General features: G+C 40.2%; 1 protein-coding gene across 1 annotated transcript in view; it reads left to right on the top strand.

The window, feature by feature from the left end:
• The window catches only part of Egfl6 (EGF like domain multiple 6), a 67,442-nt gene that overhangs the window by 12,645 nt on the left and 38,568 nt on the right, over positions 1-16,229 (top strand). Inside the window, exons 2-3 of the mRNA XM_055613357.1 lie at positions 6,459-6,571; positions 12,028-12,120. Of these exons, the coding sequence (XP_055469332.1) occupies positions 6,459-6,571; positions 12,028-12,120 (206 nt within the window). The remainder of the gene's footprint in view (positions 1-6,458; positions 6,572-12,027; positions 12,121-16,229) is intronic.

The raw sequence follows: 16,229 nt of genomic DNA, 5'->3' as shown, positions 1-16,229 counted from the left end.
TGCAGCTAGAAGAAGATGCTGTTCATACTTGCAGTGGTTAGTGGTCCAGCATCTGTCTTAGTTGAGCCCTGCATGTTTGGCTTCTGGTAGCCAGTTGCCTGAAGTCCCACTGCTGTAAATGGCTCAGACTCAACTGCTTGTGAGAATAAATGAACTGTGAGTAAAAGTTTGTTTTTCCACTGATGTTATAGTTATCTTTGTAAAAATTCAGACAACCTTATTAGAGACACTGAAAAATTTTCTCTTATTACAAATGTAGAGAAATGTGGAGAAAGCAAGCCAAGCTAGTGGAAAATATGAAAAGGAGCTTGCCTGGAAATTTTTAATTTCTACACAGAAAAGCTGTTTGTAGCTACAGTTATTTACATTTTCATTATTCTTTGCCCATGGCAAGAGGAAATGTAGCTCTGATCCTCAGTTGGTTTACAACAAATATAATTCTTCTACAGTCTTCCCACTGAGTTATTGACGCCTTTCTTCTAAGATCCAAAGTTTCCTTGGAAACAGGATGACCTAGGAGGTGGAAACCACTCCTAGGAAGTGTACCATTGGGGGAGGAGCTTTGAGAGTCTAATACCTCACCTTGCCTCTAGCTAATTCTCTTTTGATCCTTGTAGTTGAGGATATGATCACTCACATTCCTGATCCACTGCCACCATGGATGCACACCCCAAAATTGTAAGCCCAAATAAAATTTCTTTCCTTAAGGAAAAAAATGAAAGGAAGGAAGAAAGGAAGAAAGGAAGGAAGGAAGGAAGGAAGGAAGGAAGGAAGGAAGGAAGGAAGGAAGGAAAGGGAAAATGTGCAAAAAGCCTGTGAATTCCATCTTCTAGTAAGTTTCTTCTACTCATTAACCCAGGAAGTATTATTTCTAATCCAAACTAATTGATTTTTATTTATACAGAGAAGAGAGGCTTGGCCACCTGTAATAGAGTCTCTGCACTAGTTTCTAAGTAGATATTCAAAATATAACACATTTAAACAAATTTCTATCTTTTCTTGTTTCACTTCATAACTAACCATTGCAGAGATGACTGGAGCTGATTGAAATTATACACTTTTACTGCAAAGTCCTTGGTGGTTTTCAATGTTTAAAACCTTTCTAGAACTCTCTAGAGCTTTCAGGATCAACAAAATGTTTTCAATGGACATTTTCTTTCTGACTCCTGCTTATCCTTCTGTCCCTTCTCCATCACCATTCGTCCTAGCCTACCTTCATTCTCTCCCACCATAAATACATGCTTCTGCCTAGGCTCGATCTTGGTAGCTGCATCCTTGACATAGGCTATTTTCTCTTCCTGCAACACCTTTCTTCCTACAGCCTCCTTCCCACTTCACCAGGCTAACTATGTTGTGTCAATCAACAGATTTCATATTGAGCCTTGTTTCCTCCAGAAAACACATCACTCATCCATATTTAGGAACTATTTCCTATATATTCCCCTAGCTCCTGAAAATTCTCCCCTTTGATACAGTTCTTGTACCAGAGTACAATTATTTATTTCCTTGTCCATTGTTACCACTAGGCTCTAAATTCTTTGTTCTTGTCTACCATTGATAATCTCAGTGCTTAGTACAGTGCTTGATCTATAATAAGTACCTAACATTTTATTTGGAGGACAATGGGCAGACAGAAGATATGGCATGACTTTTCCTGAGGAGTCTATTTCTGTTCATTCTCAGATGAAGAGGACAATGACAAAACAAAGAAACCATTCCAATTCCAGTATGATGAACCAGTGAGTTTATCAGAGTTACTGACAAGAATATGAGTGACTCGGTCAGCTACATTACCAGAAGGCCCACCTTAGATTGACTGATGACTCACAAAAGCTGGGTTACTTACAGGCAGCTCCACTAAACATGCTCTTCTCTTTCAGATTATCAACTGCTTATAGAATCCCAGGGGGAAACCTCATGAGTCTTGTTATGCCTACCACTTTCCTTCAACCTTGAAGAAACAACTACAAAAGAGATGGATGATTGATATGGTGAAATATGCTCTCTTGTGGCTAGCAACATTAACAAAATAAACTTCCTTTACCTTTGTTTCTTTGTGCATAAAATGATAGGCAAGGATTAGATAATATACCAGGTCATTTTCTCTAAAGTAAAATTCTATAAATGTTCCATAATGGTTATCTCAATCTTTATGAACCTTCCTTCTTCTTCCCTGGCTCACCTCTTACGTGTTAGTTTTCTTGGGACTCTGCCTTAAGTTTCTGTCTCTTCCTACCTTATATACCCCCCTCAGCTTCAGAAAGATCTACCTACCAATATTTCCCAAACCAAGTCATGCTTCCTAGACATTGGGACCAAATATCCAACTTTGTGCTAAACATTTTCCCTAAGTTCTATGTGGTCTACAGTGTCCTCCTTGGTCATTGCTATGCATGTTGTGGATCCAGAACAAGGTACTCACCCCTTGTAGAATTGTTAAGAAGATATAGATTTAATTATAACACATAGCTTCAATATTTCTCAGTCAAAGCTCTTTTCAGGACTGAGGATATAGTTCAGTGGTGAAACAATAACTCAGCATGCAGTAGCTAGACATTTGTTCAGTACAAAACACTGAAAATAACACTTTCTCCAAGCATTTTAATGGGTGCTGCCAGGATGCTATACTCTATGCTATAGTGTATCTGCTTGTCATAAATTATGGGCTAAAAAGCTCTGTTCCATCCATGTACCCAAGTAAGGGATTTCAACACAGAAAAATCTCAATGTTTCACTTCAAAGTAACAGTACTGAATCGAAGACAGTTTTGCCTTTTGGGGGCTATTTGGCAAATGTCACTTTTTGCATCTTGCTATATAACCCTAGTGAGCTTGGAACTTGCTGTGCATATCTTTCTGGCATAAAACAATGATCCTCCTGTCTCTCACTCCAGAGTGTTAGAATTATAAGTGTGCACTACCACACTTAGCTGATACGAAAAGTTTTATATTGGCACAACTTGGAGGATAAGTGCTATTGACAACTAAAACAGCAACCAAGAATGCTACTAAACATTTTAGAGTGCCCAAGATAGAACTTGCTACCAGAAAACCAAAGAATCATCGAGCATAAAATATCAGTCATATAGGGGTTGAGAAACCTACTCTAATTGAATGAATAGCTTACAAATTCCTACTAAAATTGAAAGGGAGGCTGGAGAGATGGCTCATCAGTTAAGAGCACTGGCTGCTCTTCCAGAAGTCCCAGGTTCAATTTCCAGCACCCACATGGCAGCTCACAACTGTTTAGAATTCCAGTTTCTAAGGATTCAATACCCTCACACAAATATACATTCAGACAAAACACCAATACACATAACATAAAAATAAATATTCACCCAGAAGCTGATGGAAACAGATGCAGAGACAGAGAGCCAAACATTAAAGCAATAACAAGGAGTCATATGTAAAAGCTGGGGAAACAATTGAAGGAGCTGAAGGGGTCAAGGACTCTATAAGAAGACCTACAGAGTCAACTAACCTAGGTCCATGGGGGCTCACACAGACTGAATCACCAACGAAAGAGCATACATGGACAGATCCTAGGCCTCCTGCACATTATGTAGCAGATGTGTAGCTTGGTCATTATTTGAGTCCCTCCAGCAACTGGAACAGGGGCCCTCTTTGACTCTGAGTCCTGCCTTTGGATCCCATTCCCTTAACTGGGCCACCTTGTCTTGTCTCAGTGGGAGAGGATGCACCTAGTCCTGCAGCAACTTAATGTGCCTGGGTGGGTTGGTACCCATGAGGGACATCCCCCTCTGTAAAGAGAAGGGGAGAGGAGAATGGGACAAGGAATTGTGAGGGAGCAACTTGGAGAAGGAAGGGCTGCGATCAGGATGAAAAGTGAATAAATCAATAAATTTTAATTTTTTTAGAATAAAATGGAAACATTTTTAAAAATTTATTTGTTTTTATTAATTACAGTTTATTCACTTTGTATCCCAACAGTAGCTCCTTCCCTGTCCCCTCCCAATTCCACCCTCCCTCCTTCTTCTCTCCTCCCATGCCCCTCCCCCAGTCCACTGATAGGGGAGGTCCTCCTTCCCCTTCCATCTGATCCTAGTGTATCTGGTCTCATCAGGAGTGGCTGCATTGTTTTCCTCTGTGGCCTGATAAGGCTGTACCCCCCTGGGGGTCAAAGAGCCAGCCACTGAGTTCATGTCAGAGACAGTCCCTGTTTCCATTACTAGGGAACCCACTTGGAGACTGAGCTGCCATGGGCTACATCTGTGGAGGGGTTCTAGGTTATCTCCATGAATGGTCCTTGTTTGGAGTATAAATCTCAGAAGAGACCCCTGTACCTACACACACACACACACACACACACACACATATATATATATATATATATATATATATATATATATATATATATATATATATATATATATATATATGGCTCTTTTTGTGGAGCTCCTGTTCCCTACATGTCTTTCTATCTCCCCCTTTTTTCAGAAGATTCCTTGTCTATGAGTCTTAGCCTGTGCTTTGATATTTGGGAGGCCCTCTGTGGTCGGCTCCTGTCCTCTTCCATATTTTCTTCATCTTCCTATATCCATCCTCTTTGTCTTTCTGAATGAGGATTGATCATTTTACCCAGGGTCCTCATTCTTGCTTAGCTTCTTTAGGTGTATAGATTTTGGTATGTTTATCCTATATTATATGTCTAATATCCACTTATAAGTGAGTATATACCATTTGTGTCTTACTGCTTCTGGGATACCTCACTCAGGATGATATTTTCTAGTTCCCACCATTTGCATGAAAATTTTATGATTTCCTTGTTTTTATTTGCTGAGTAGTATTCCATTGTGTAAATGTACCACAATTTCTGTATCCATTTCAGACCTTTATTTTCTCTCTCATTATGTGCTATTGGTGAATGAGATGTCCCATTTACTTTATCTCTGAGATTTGTAGAAAAGGCAGATCATGAGAGAAACAGACAAGGTTGTTTGACTGTCTGGCGTGGACTATGATACTACAAACTAGCATGTATTCAATCCCGTACCTAATACAATTTGTATCCCTTATTTGTTAAAGAACTCAGGAAATGGCTTGACACTGAATTTTATATGCACATGGAATCAAATGCAGCCCTCCATAGCACATATATCTTTTTGGCTATTCTGATAGCAGTTCTGTTCAACCCTAAGACATCAAGCAGGTAAACAGGCACAGAGATTCCTACCCGTGTTACTTAAGGTTCTTCCTGGGAAGCAGTGGCTCACTCTTCAGATCAAGGGTCAGCAAGCTACAATCCACAGACCAAGGTGGCCCCATTTTACACAACATCTGAGCCAAAGCCAGCTTTAACATATCAAATGGTTGATAATGGAATAAAAGAATAATATGTTCAAGGATGTGGATGTAGTTCAGTTGAAAGAGTGCTCATGTGACATCCAGGAAGCCCAGAGTTTGATCCTCAGCAACACCTAAAATGGAAATTGTAGTACTTGCCTATAATCTCAGTACTAGGACAGAGAAAGCAGGAAGATGAGAAATCCAGTGTCATCCTTGGTTACATGGCAAGTTCAAGGGCAGCCAGGGATACATGTGAGACGTTGCTGACTGAGCTAGCTTCCCAGCCCCCAAAATAAAGTACGGTTAGAGCAATCATACACATCTGTTTGCTATTGCCTACGGCTGCTTTTGCACATAGACAGAAACCTATTATGGCCTGCAAAGCCTGAAATATTTACCCCCTAGTCCCTTTGAGAATACATTTGCAGGGGCTTGTTGCTCAATAGCTAATCTTGTTGCTCAACAGTTAAAAGTTTAGCAAATTGTCTTTCCAAGAGGCTGTTCTGAAGCCCAGCAAGTTTAAATCCCCAGCACCTGGCTCTGCTTTGGGGACATGCCTCCACTGTAGGGTGTTGGAGTTTCCTCCTTTGTAACCTGAGAAGACTTGGCAAAATAGTCTCCCATTCTTAACTGCCCATAGTGTACGGTGATTCCGGGCTGTTCCATGACTCCCAAGTGGCCATGAGGTAAAAGTGCAAAGCTCTTGTCTGAGCCAAAACCGCTCAGCCAGTGAGTCACTGACACAAAGCCAGAACTGGAAAGCCACTGTACCCATTCAGAACAGATTGGAGAAGTGGCACTCTACCAGTTTCCAAAATGTACACTTTCTTTTGGTCACTTTCACGCTACCTTTAGAGATTCTGTAGCCAATTTCTTTAACCATAGGTAAAAAGGGAACGGACAAAACTAGAGGAACGTTGTCAAGGAATGGAAGGCAGAGGCTGTCAACACCAAAATGTAGGGGGTTTTGTTTGTTTGTTTTGATTGGTTGGTTGGATTTGGTCCGCACAGCCTCCCCGTGAAATCTAGTACTTACCTCAGGTCTGTGGAAATCACCCAGGTACTTGACAACGTTCCTGTTGCTCCTATGGCAAGAAGAGTCACAGTGGCCCTCTCTGTTTTCTTAATACTAACACAGTTATTTATCCACAGTCCAAGGGATTACAGGTTGCCAGCACTAGCACACCAGCCCGGGATCTGTCACTATGGAACTAAGATGGCCTGCTGCTATGGCTGGAAAAGGAACAGCAAGGGAGTATGTGAAGGTAAGTTTTGTAAAAATTCAGACTACCCAGCAATTGGGTCAGGATGCCTATGTATCAGTCTATGACACAGCTAGCTGCCAATGGATTCTCTGGGGTAAAGACATGGGTAACTACCAATATTCAAAGTTTTGGTATCCAGAATGGTCAACACTATCACAGTAGACTGGAGTTATTTTAAGAGACTTTCATGTTCATTATTATTTAGATTACTAATTTGAGCAAGTATAACTAGGGTTTGGTTTGACTTTGGTTGGGTTTAATCTGTAGGAACTGAGATGGGCAAAACCAAACCAATTAACTCCTTCTAATTATAGCTTTTTCTAACTGATTTCTAATGAAATATACATTATTATCTAATTTAATTATTATCATATTAATTATTATCATATTTAATTATTATCTATAGTCTAATAGCCAAGTAGTCTCTGGCTACGAAGTAGAACAGGGACCTTTATATCTTATAGATGTGCCACCCCCATTTTTAAATTCCTTAACTGTTGTTTCTAATAGCAAGAAATGCATGCAGGTATGCAAAGGTGTTGTTTTTCCATTATTCTGTGCAGGTTAAAGGCTAAGAAAACAGACTATTTCTTAGATGCGGTTTCTCAGATTCTGTGTTAGGAGCTTATTGAGAGACCTCTGATAATTTCCAGAGGATTTCAGAAAGCTGAGATGAACATCTGCCTTTTTAAATTTTTATGCGGTTTTCCTTATTTGCCCATATTTGTGATCGAGAGCCATCAAACTTGCATTTCTCCAATGCAATTAATTGGTTATGTTGTCTGGAATAGACAACTCACTGTCCACCCCCAGTGACACACTTCCTCCATTAAGGCTACACCCCCTTATTCCTCTCAAGTAGTGATACTCCTTGACACTTCTCAGTGTAAAAATCTGCTTTCACTGTCCCCAGAAAGTATCAAATGCCTAATCATGAGTTCCTTAGCTGTTAAATAAGGTAATGTTATGCCTGAATGTTCCATAAATGCATTGAAATGCTACATTATATCCTCATAGGCCTTTCCCTGACCCAACACCCCCCATTGTAGCTGGCCCCCAGATAGCTACACGAATAGCTACTAGGGTGGTAGAGGTCATTATTTTTCAGTAAGGTAACCAATGGTAATTTCCCTGTGCCCCAGTTAGTATCCCAACAACTACCCACATTTATGCAAACACCCTAATTGAACTCAGTGGGTCTGTCTTAGTCACTGTTCTATTTCTGTGAAGAGACACCATAGCCATGGCAACTCTTATAAAAAGAAAGCATTTAACTGGGGCTTGCTTACAGCTTCAAAGGTTTAGTCCATCATCTTCATGGTAGAGAGCATGGCAGCACACAGGCAGACATGGTGCTAGAGAAGCTGTGAGTTCTAGATCTGGGTATGTAGGCAGCAGGAAGAGAGAGACATTGGGCCTGGCTTGGGCTTTTGAAACCTCACTGCCCACTCCCAGTGACACATTTCCTCCAATAAAGCCACACTTCCTAATTCCTCTCAAGTAATGACACTCCTCAAGGCCAAGCATCCTAACGTATGAGCCTATGGGGCCCATGCTTATTCAAATCACCACAGGGTCTAAAAAAGCAAGTGATGTGGAAATAGGAGGAAGGCTTGTTGGAAAGGAAAAGGAGTTCAGCGGGCATGGAAGGGAGATAAGAGGAGGTATATTGGGAGCTGAATATGATCAAAATACATTGTGTACACACAAAAAATTGTCAAAGAACAAACACGAGATTTTAAAATATCTAGATTGACTGTAGGGGAGGGCAGAACTTGATATCTGAAATTTATGAAACAACAGCTAGGTCCTGTGTTAATTAAAAGGGCAGATGTATGTACCTCAGCTGGTAGAATGTTTGCTAAGTATGCAGCATGATTCGATGTATTATGACCCATGTGGGTGACCTTGGAGAAGTTAGTGAAGTTCACTAAGGCTCTGTTTCCTCTTCTGGAACATGAAGAGGACAATACTCCTCATAAGGTCCAGAGCGGAGGCAGTAAATTGTGTGCTTACTGCCTGTCACACAGAAAAAAAAAATTCTTCATAAATTACCATGGACTCAGAAAGGACCAGTGACTCTTGTCACACTTCTGTCCTTCAAAGCACCAGGTGACGGGAACATTAAACGTATCTTTGTTCTTTACCTAGACACAACATTAAAAATTCTTCTTTGAAGGCAGTCAGGTGGAAAGGGGTAAAAGTCACCTGAGACATGTGACTTATAATTTCTTACAGCTTCACAAACCTCAACACTTACTGCTATTAAAATTCAGTCAGATCCAGCATGCCACTGGTGAGCAAGTGAGACTGAGCTTTGGCTTTCTGCAAGGGCTGTTCTTCAACTGGATCAGAGTAGTTTAGCCACAGTATGTACAACCAATCACAAGGTCAGTGATTTCATGGACTGTGTATCACAGGCGTGAAGGACTGTAAAGCAAAAGGTTAAAAGATCCAATGGAGAGTTTAAGAAAAATGTTCAATATGCAGGTGTTGGAAACTAAAGATAGTTAGCATCTCTGTTGCCTTTGTTGAATATTTAGGTTTTAATTTGCAACAAATACCTCTTAGATATAAAATTATATATCATATTTTATTGAATTTGTTTATTTTTTCCAGGGTTTCATGTAGCCTTAAACTCTCTAATAGCTGAAGATCTTAAACTCCTGATCCTGCTGCTTGAGTGCCAGGATTATAGCCCTGTACCACCATGCCCAGTTTATGTAGTCCTGAGGAAAAACCGCGGGCTTTTTGCATTCTAGGCAAACACTCTCCTAACAGTGCTACACACCTGCATGTTCCTTCTTGTCTATAAGGCCATATGTTCCTAGAAGCACAAAATAACAAGAATAGCCACTCTCCTCTCACTGGGATTCTTATTCCAAAACCAGAGTTCAGCCTATGCAGTAAGAAAAACACACATCGACCTGCCCCAACAAGCAATACCAAATTCTGGCTGGGAGGTCCCAGTCCAGAGATGCCTTCTCTTCTATCTGTTGCTGTTCACTCTTTGTTTCTCTCAATGACCTGCACCAATGTACACAGGACCCCTGCCCCCAGCTTTTGCCTCTGCCCTTGTCTAAATCTTCTCTCAACAGTGAAGTCTGATCAAGTCTGTATCATTAACCTCAAAATATATGTCACTCTAATGACCTGGAATGAAGTGCTGTCCAAAGACAAATCCCTGATGAAAAACTGCAGATGGAGGAGTCTGGGGGAGAACTGAGCATGAGAGTTTGAGTTTCTGCAGAGTGTGTTTCAGCCTTTGGCTGTTTTAGACACAAACTGATTTTCCCTTTGCTGGATTGGCTGTTCTGATCACAGATCCAAAGTCACTGTAAATTGAAAACATCTTTCTGAGGTTTTAAACTTAGAGCAAGGATATTACTCACTGTTTCTCCTGTGTGCTATCTGGCATTCATCCTGGACTTTCCTGTCTGGATCACATTGGAAATCAGCTTCCAGGTCTTTGGGGCTTAAAAAAATTCAAAGATTTATTTTTGTAACATCTGAACTTAAAGCTGCATCACCAAGTCCATGCTCATAACAAAGGAGACAGTGAAAATTAAACTCCATCTCTTTAGTCTCTAAAAGTGGAAAATTTTTGCTGGAAAATCTTTTTTTCTCTCTTTACCTTATTGGTTATGACTTGTTCAGAACCAAAATATTTCCCTGCTACAATTTCTGTGTCTATTGCTTTGTTCACTATTGAAAAAAAAATATGTGTTCTGGGCATGGTGACACACATTTCTAATTCCAGCACTTAAGAAACAGAAGCAAGAAAATCATGAGTTCATTATTAGCCTAGGCTACATAGTGAAATCCTGTCCCAAAACAAAAACAAAAACAAGGGCTAGGAATGTAGCTCAATGGTAGACCATGTGGCTAACATATACAAGGTCTTGAGTTCACACCTAGCACTGCAATATATTTGCATATATAGCGTATGATTGTGTATGGCTTATATCTGCACGTGCACATCTATTTTTTCATATGTAGCATATTCCCAACATTATATAAAATGTTGCAAGATAAAAAGTGAATTGTAAGTTTTTGTCTGAGGACACTGAAAACACAGTAACAGACAAAAATTGTCTCACTCATTTTGTTTATCTCCTTCCTATGAGCCTGCTTCAAATTTGCTATCATCTTCGATCATTTCTTTCCTTGCCTCCAATTCAGCTGCAACATTATAGCTTTCTTGTATTAGTGCACCATTTTGTTCACTGAGGAGAGAGTTATTGAATACCTACCTCATGCCATGTATCTGGATACAAAAGTCAATAACAGAAAAGCAACCCCTGCCTATGCTATGCTTCTAAGGCCGCCATCATCACCATGCTTCAAGTGCCCATCAGAGTGAGCTATTCAAATTTAATGGTAGCAAACAACACTAAAAAGAGATTGATCATCCCAAAGAAAAATAGTAAAGCTGGGGCGAAGGCTCAGTCTGTAAAGTGCTTGTCACAAAGGCATGAATAGCTAAATTCTATCCACAGATTAATAAATAAATAAACAAATAAAGCCAGGCATGCTTGAGCGTTTTTGTGATTCTGGCCCTGGAGAAGCAGAGGCAGGTGGTCTCTGAGACTCACTGGTGAGCCTTAATTTGTGATCCTTAAGGCCAGTGAGAGACTCTATCTCAGAAACAAGATGAAGGTGGCAGGGTGCAGCAAGATGATTCACTGGAAAAAGACCATTTGCCGCCAAGTGTGATGACCTGAGTTTGATCCCCAGGACCTATATGGTAGAAAAAGAGAACCAACTGGTGCAAGTTGTCCTCTGACCTTTACATGTATGTCATGGCATATGCATTCCCTGGCCCCAAATACAAATACATGTTTTGTTTTGTTTTGTTTTGTTTTGTTTTGTTTTGTTTTGTTTTGTTTTAAATAGATGCCACCTGAAGAATGACACAAAAGATTGTCCTCTGGCTTTCACATTAAAGTTCATACATGTGCATTCACATCCACACACATGTAAACATGAACACACACACAGGGAGAGAGAGAGAGAGAGAGACCAAAGTAAAACTAGAGAAATACTTAAGAGATGAGAAGAGACAAGTGGCAGAAAGAAAGAAATACAAAGACCTTGGAACTTGCCCATGTCACTCTGATATGTCTTCCTCTCAAATACTCTCCCTTTTTTATTAATGTTTTCAGTCGACATGCAAAAGTTTTTGGCAGTGTGGTCTGGGGGAGCTTTTCATGCTGGAGATGTGGCCACACTAAGCAAATGAGTACAATATATTAGCATTCATTGCTTGGTGGGTGTGAAGGCTGGTTTGGTTTACAAGGCAATTCCTGCTCAGTGTTGGAAAAGATGAAAGAGGAGTAGAGAGGAAGCAGATCTCAGTCCCTTCCCAAAGAGTTCTCTGCCATGTAGGAGACAGTTATCATGTGCACATTGTCAGTGTGTCTACTGTATCATCAGGACCTCTTTCTCTCTTACAGCTATGTGTGAGCCCAGATGCAAGTTCGGTGAGTGTGTGGGACCGAATAAATGTAGATGCTTTCCAGGATATACCGGGAAGACCTGCAGTCAAGGTCAGTGCAACACCAGGATCCTAGGACAAACGCCATTACAGTGGGGTCAGGAAGGAAAGAAATGAGGGTTTCTTAAGTGTTAGTGGTCAAATCTTGAACATTGTTTCAGGATAAGAGTTTTCAGCCAATCTCTTCTTGATAAATGTGAAACTTCTGACTGTTTTTTTTTTCAAATTACTAAATAAAAGGCCTCTCTTAAAATAATTGTTTTTCAGATTATCTAAATAATATGATAAATTCTTTATTTGAAAAAAAAACAGCAATGAATAAGGATATAAAAATAAAAAAGAAAGGGCTAGTGACACAACTCACTTGGTAGAGATTTTCCCCAGCACGAAAAAAGCCCTGGGTTCAATCCCCAGAAATGCATAAACTTGACATGATGACACACACCTGTAACCCTAGCACTTGCGAAGTAGAAACAAAATGATCAAAAAAGTTCAAGGTCATCTTTGGCTTCATGTCAATTTCTAAACCGGCCTGGGATATATGAGACCCCATCTCAAATGGAGGAAGGGCATCAGGGAGAGGCTCCACCTCTAACCATTATTAGAACCATAATTCACAGTTTGCGCTAGCTCAGTGGTTCTCAACCTGTGGGTCAAGATCCCTTTGGAGGTGTTGAATGACCCTTTCACAGGGATTGCATTTCACACATACTGTATATACTGTATATCAAATATTCACATTACAATTCATAACAGTAGCAAAATTAAAGTTATGAAGTAGCAGTGAGAATAATTTTATGGTTAGGGGGTCACCACAACATGAGGAACTGTATTAAGAGGTCATAGCAATAGGAAGGTTGAGAACCACTACCCTAGATCTTCAGATCCCTTTTTCATGACCCTATAAGCATCAGTATTTCTCATGGGTATTCTTACCTGTCAGTATGCACAGAGTTCAAACTTCTTAAGGCCATGCCCTAGTCTTTAGTATGAACATGTTTATCATTTATGAAAAAAATGTTGTATTTTTTAATTTTTTTTATTTTTTTTACACTTTATTTACTTTGCATCCCCCCTCTAGTTCCCTCCCTCCTCCCCTCCCAATGCCTCCCTTCCTCTCTCTTCTCCATGCATGCCCCTCCCCAAGTCCACTGGTAGGGGAGGGTTTCTTTTTCTTCCTTCTGATCCTAGTCTGTTAGGTCTCATCAGGAGTGGCTGCATTGTCTTCCTCTGTGGCCTGGTAAGGTTGCTTCTCCCTTGGGGGGGGGGGGGTGATTAAAGAGCCGGGCAATCAGTTCATGTCAGAAGCAGTCCCTGTTCCCATTACTATGGGAACCCACTTGGACACTGAACTGCCATGGGCTACATCTGTGCAGGGGTTCTAGGTTATGCATGGTACTTGTTTGGAGTATGAGTCTCAGAAAAGACCACTGTGCTCAAATTTTTTGGTTCTGTTGCTCTCCTTGTGGACCTTCTATCCTCTCCAGATCTTACTATTTCCCACTTCTTTCATAAGGTTCCCGCATTCTCCCCAAAGTCTCAACATCTGGCCGTAAGTCTCAACATCTGCTTTGATAGTCTGTAGGGCAGAGCCTTTCAGAAGCCCTCTGTGGGAGGCTCCTAATTTGTTTCCTGTTTTCTTCTTCTTCTGATGTCCATCCTCTTTGCCTTTTGGGATGTGGATTGAGCATTTTAGCTAGAGTCCTCCCTCTAGATTAGTTTCTTTAAGTGTACAGATTTTAGTAGGTTTACCCTATATTTTATGTCTATATGAGTGAGTATATACCGTGTGTGTCTTTCTGCTTCTGGGATAGCTCACTCAGGATGATCCTTTCCAGTTCCCACCATTTACCTGCAAATTTCATGATTTTCTTGTTTTTCATTGCTGAGTAATACTCCATTGTGTAGATGTACCACAATTTCTGTATCCATTCTTCCGTTGATGGACATCTGGGATGTTTCCAGCTTCTGGCTATTACAAATAAAGCTGCTACAAACATGGTTGAGCAAATGTCCTTATTGTGTACTTGAGCCTTTTTTGGATATATACCTAGGAGTAGTATAGCTGGGTCTTGAGGTAGCACTATTCCTAATTGTCTGAGAAAGCGCCAGATTGATTGAGTGGTTGTACAAGTTTACATTCTTACCATCACCATTTCCATTCTCTCCAATCCCTTTCCACTGCATACAATGCTAACTCAAACATTCTTCTCATATCCACTCACAGCCATTTACTCTGGAGTGATATTTTGGTGATATAAAAATCTAAAAAATGGAATTGTGTGCATATTTTTACTCAACATATACATTTCTGAGAAGTTTCTAGATAATGTCTTATTATGTAGCTCTAGCTGTCACTCTATAAAACAGGATGGCCTTGAACTCACAGAGATTTGCTTGCTTCTCCCTCCTGGGTGCTAGGATTTGAGGTGTGTGAGATCACACTGTTTCTGTTTTTGGTTTGTGACATTCTCACATATCCCAAGTTTGCTATGTTGATATGTAGCCTGAGATAGACCTTGAACTTCTCATGCTCCTGCCACCACCCCAAGTGTTTGGATTGTATGTATGGGCTACCACACTTAATGTATATTATGATAAAGTTGGAATCCAGGACTTTTACAAACCAGGCAAGCACTTTACCAACTGAGCTACATCTCCAGCCCAACAACAGAGCATTTCAAAAGACAATTTATGGTATTTGTCTTAGGCCATTTATCTACTGACAATTAAGAATTTATTTAATATCTCTTAGAACATTGACCACGTTTGCTGGCACACAACTATAGTCCCAGCACATAGGAAGTAGAAGCAGGAATATCAAGAGTTTGAGACCAGTTTCTATTATGTGCTAAAGAACAGCCTGGGTTATCTGAGACTCTGTCTTAAACAAGAAAAGTATAGAACAAAAGCTCTGTCCTCCAGAGAGAGAGAGAGAGAGAGAGAGAGAGGGAGAGAGTTATCAGATAATATATGAGTGATAATTGTAAAATATATTTATATAGTAATATTGTATGGAATGTGTACATGCTAAAACATTCTAGTTACTTTCCTAAAATTTAAACTTAAGTTGGAATCCTTTATTTTTAGTTGCCAAACTCAGGAATCATACCCATGGGATATCTGGCACTGTTGAAAGACATTTGAAGGACGTGCTGCTGGTATCTCCTAGCTAAATACTTGTCTAAGTTTTGGTTTCATTGCTGTGAAGAGACACCATAACCACAGAAACTCTTACAAAGGAAAACATTTAACTGGGGCTGGCTTAAAGTTCAGAGGTTTAGTCCATTATCATCATGGTAGGAAGCATGGAAGCTTGCAGGCAGACCTAGTGTTGGAGAAGTAGCTGAGATTTCTACATCCAGATCAACAGGCATCAGGAAGAGAGAGAAACTTGGCCTGGCTTAAGCATTTGAAATCCAAAGCTCACTCTTAGTGACACACTTGCTCCAAGAAGTTCATACCTACTCCAACAAAGACACACCTTACAGTTTTGTCACTTCCTAATAACCAAACATTCAAATATATGAGCCTGTGGGGGCCATTCCTATTCAAACCAACACATCACCTTACAGTTCCCAGAAGTGCCCTGTACCAAGAAAAATGGTTCAGTCCAAATGGCAATAGATGTTGATGTTGAGAGACTGTGGGAATTATAGTGAAAAAAAAAAAACAAAACAAAACACACACACACAAAAAAAAAAAAAAAAAAAAAAAACACCAAAAAAAAAAAAAAAAAAAAAAAAAAAAACACTCCAATGCTGGAGCTAGAGGTCAGTTAATAGATTATTTCCCTAGCATGCGCAACACCCTGGATTTGATTTCCAGTAAGGAATAAACAGGGCATGATAGCAAATTCCTGCAGTCCTAGTACTTGGACAGTAGGAGCAGGAAGATTAAAGTTTCAACCTGGCTACAAGAGATCCTGTCTCCTAACTAACAAACACACAAACAAACAAAAACACCTTGATAGAAAAAAAGGCCACCTTGGTCTTGGCTGTAGACTAGATGTTTCAACTAGGGTAATTTTGTATTCAGGGAATGTCTGGCAATGTCTGGACGCAGTTTGAGTCTTCACTGCTAGGAAAGGTGTTGCTACTGGTTATCTACTGAACAAATCTCATCCCTTCTTCTAAACACCCAACAATACAGACCAACCTC

Source organism: Psammomys obesus, unplaced genomic scaffold (genome assembly GCF_907164565.1).
Source record: "Psammomys obesus unplaced genomic scaffold, mPsaObe1.curated_primary_1811, whole genome shotgun sequence".
NCBI classification, from domain to species: Eukaryota; Metazoa; Chordata; class Mammalia; order Rodentia; family Muridae; genus Psammomys; species Psammomys obesus.
Note: the sequence above shows the minus strand (reverse complement) of the source record. Positions and strands in the feature narration are given on the sequence as shown.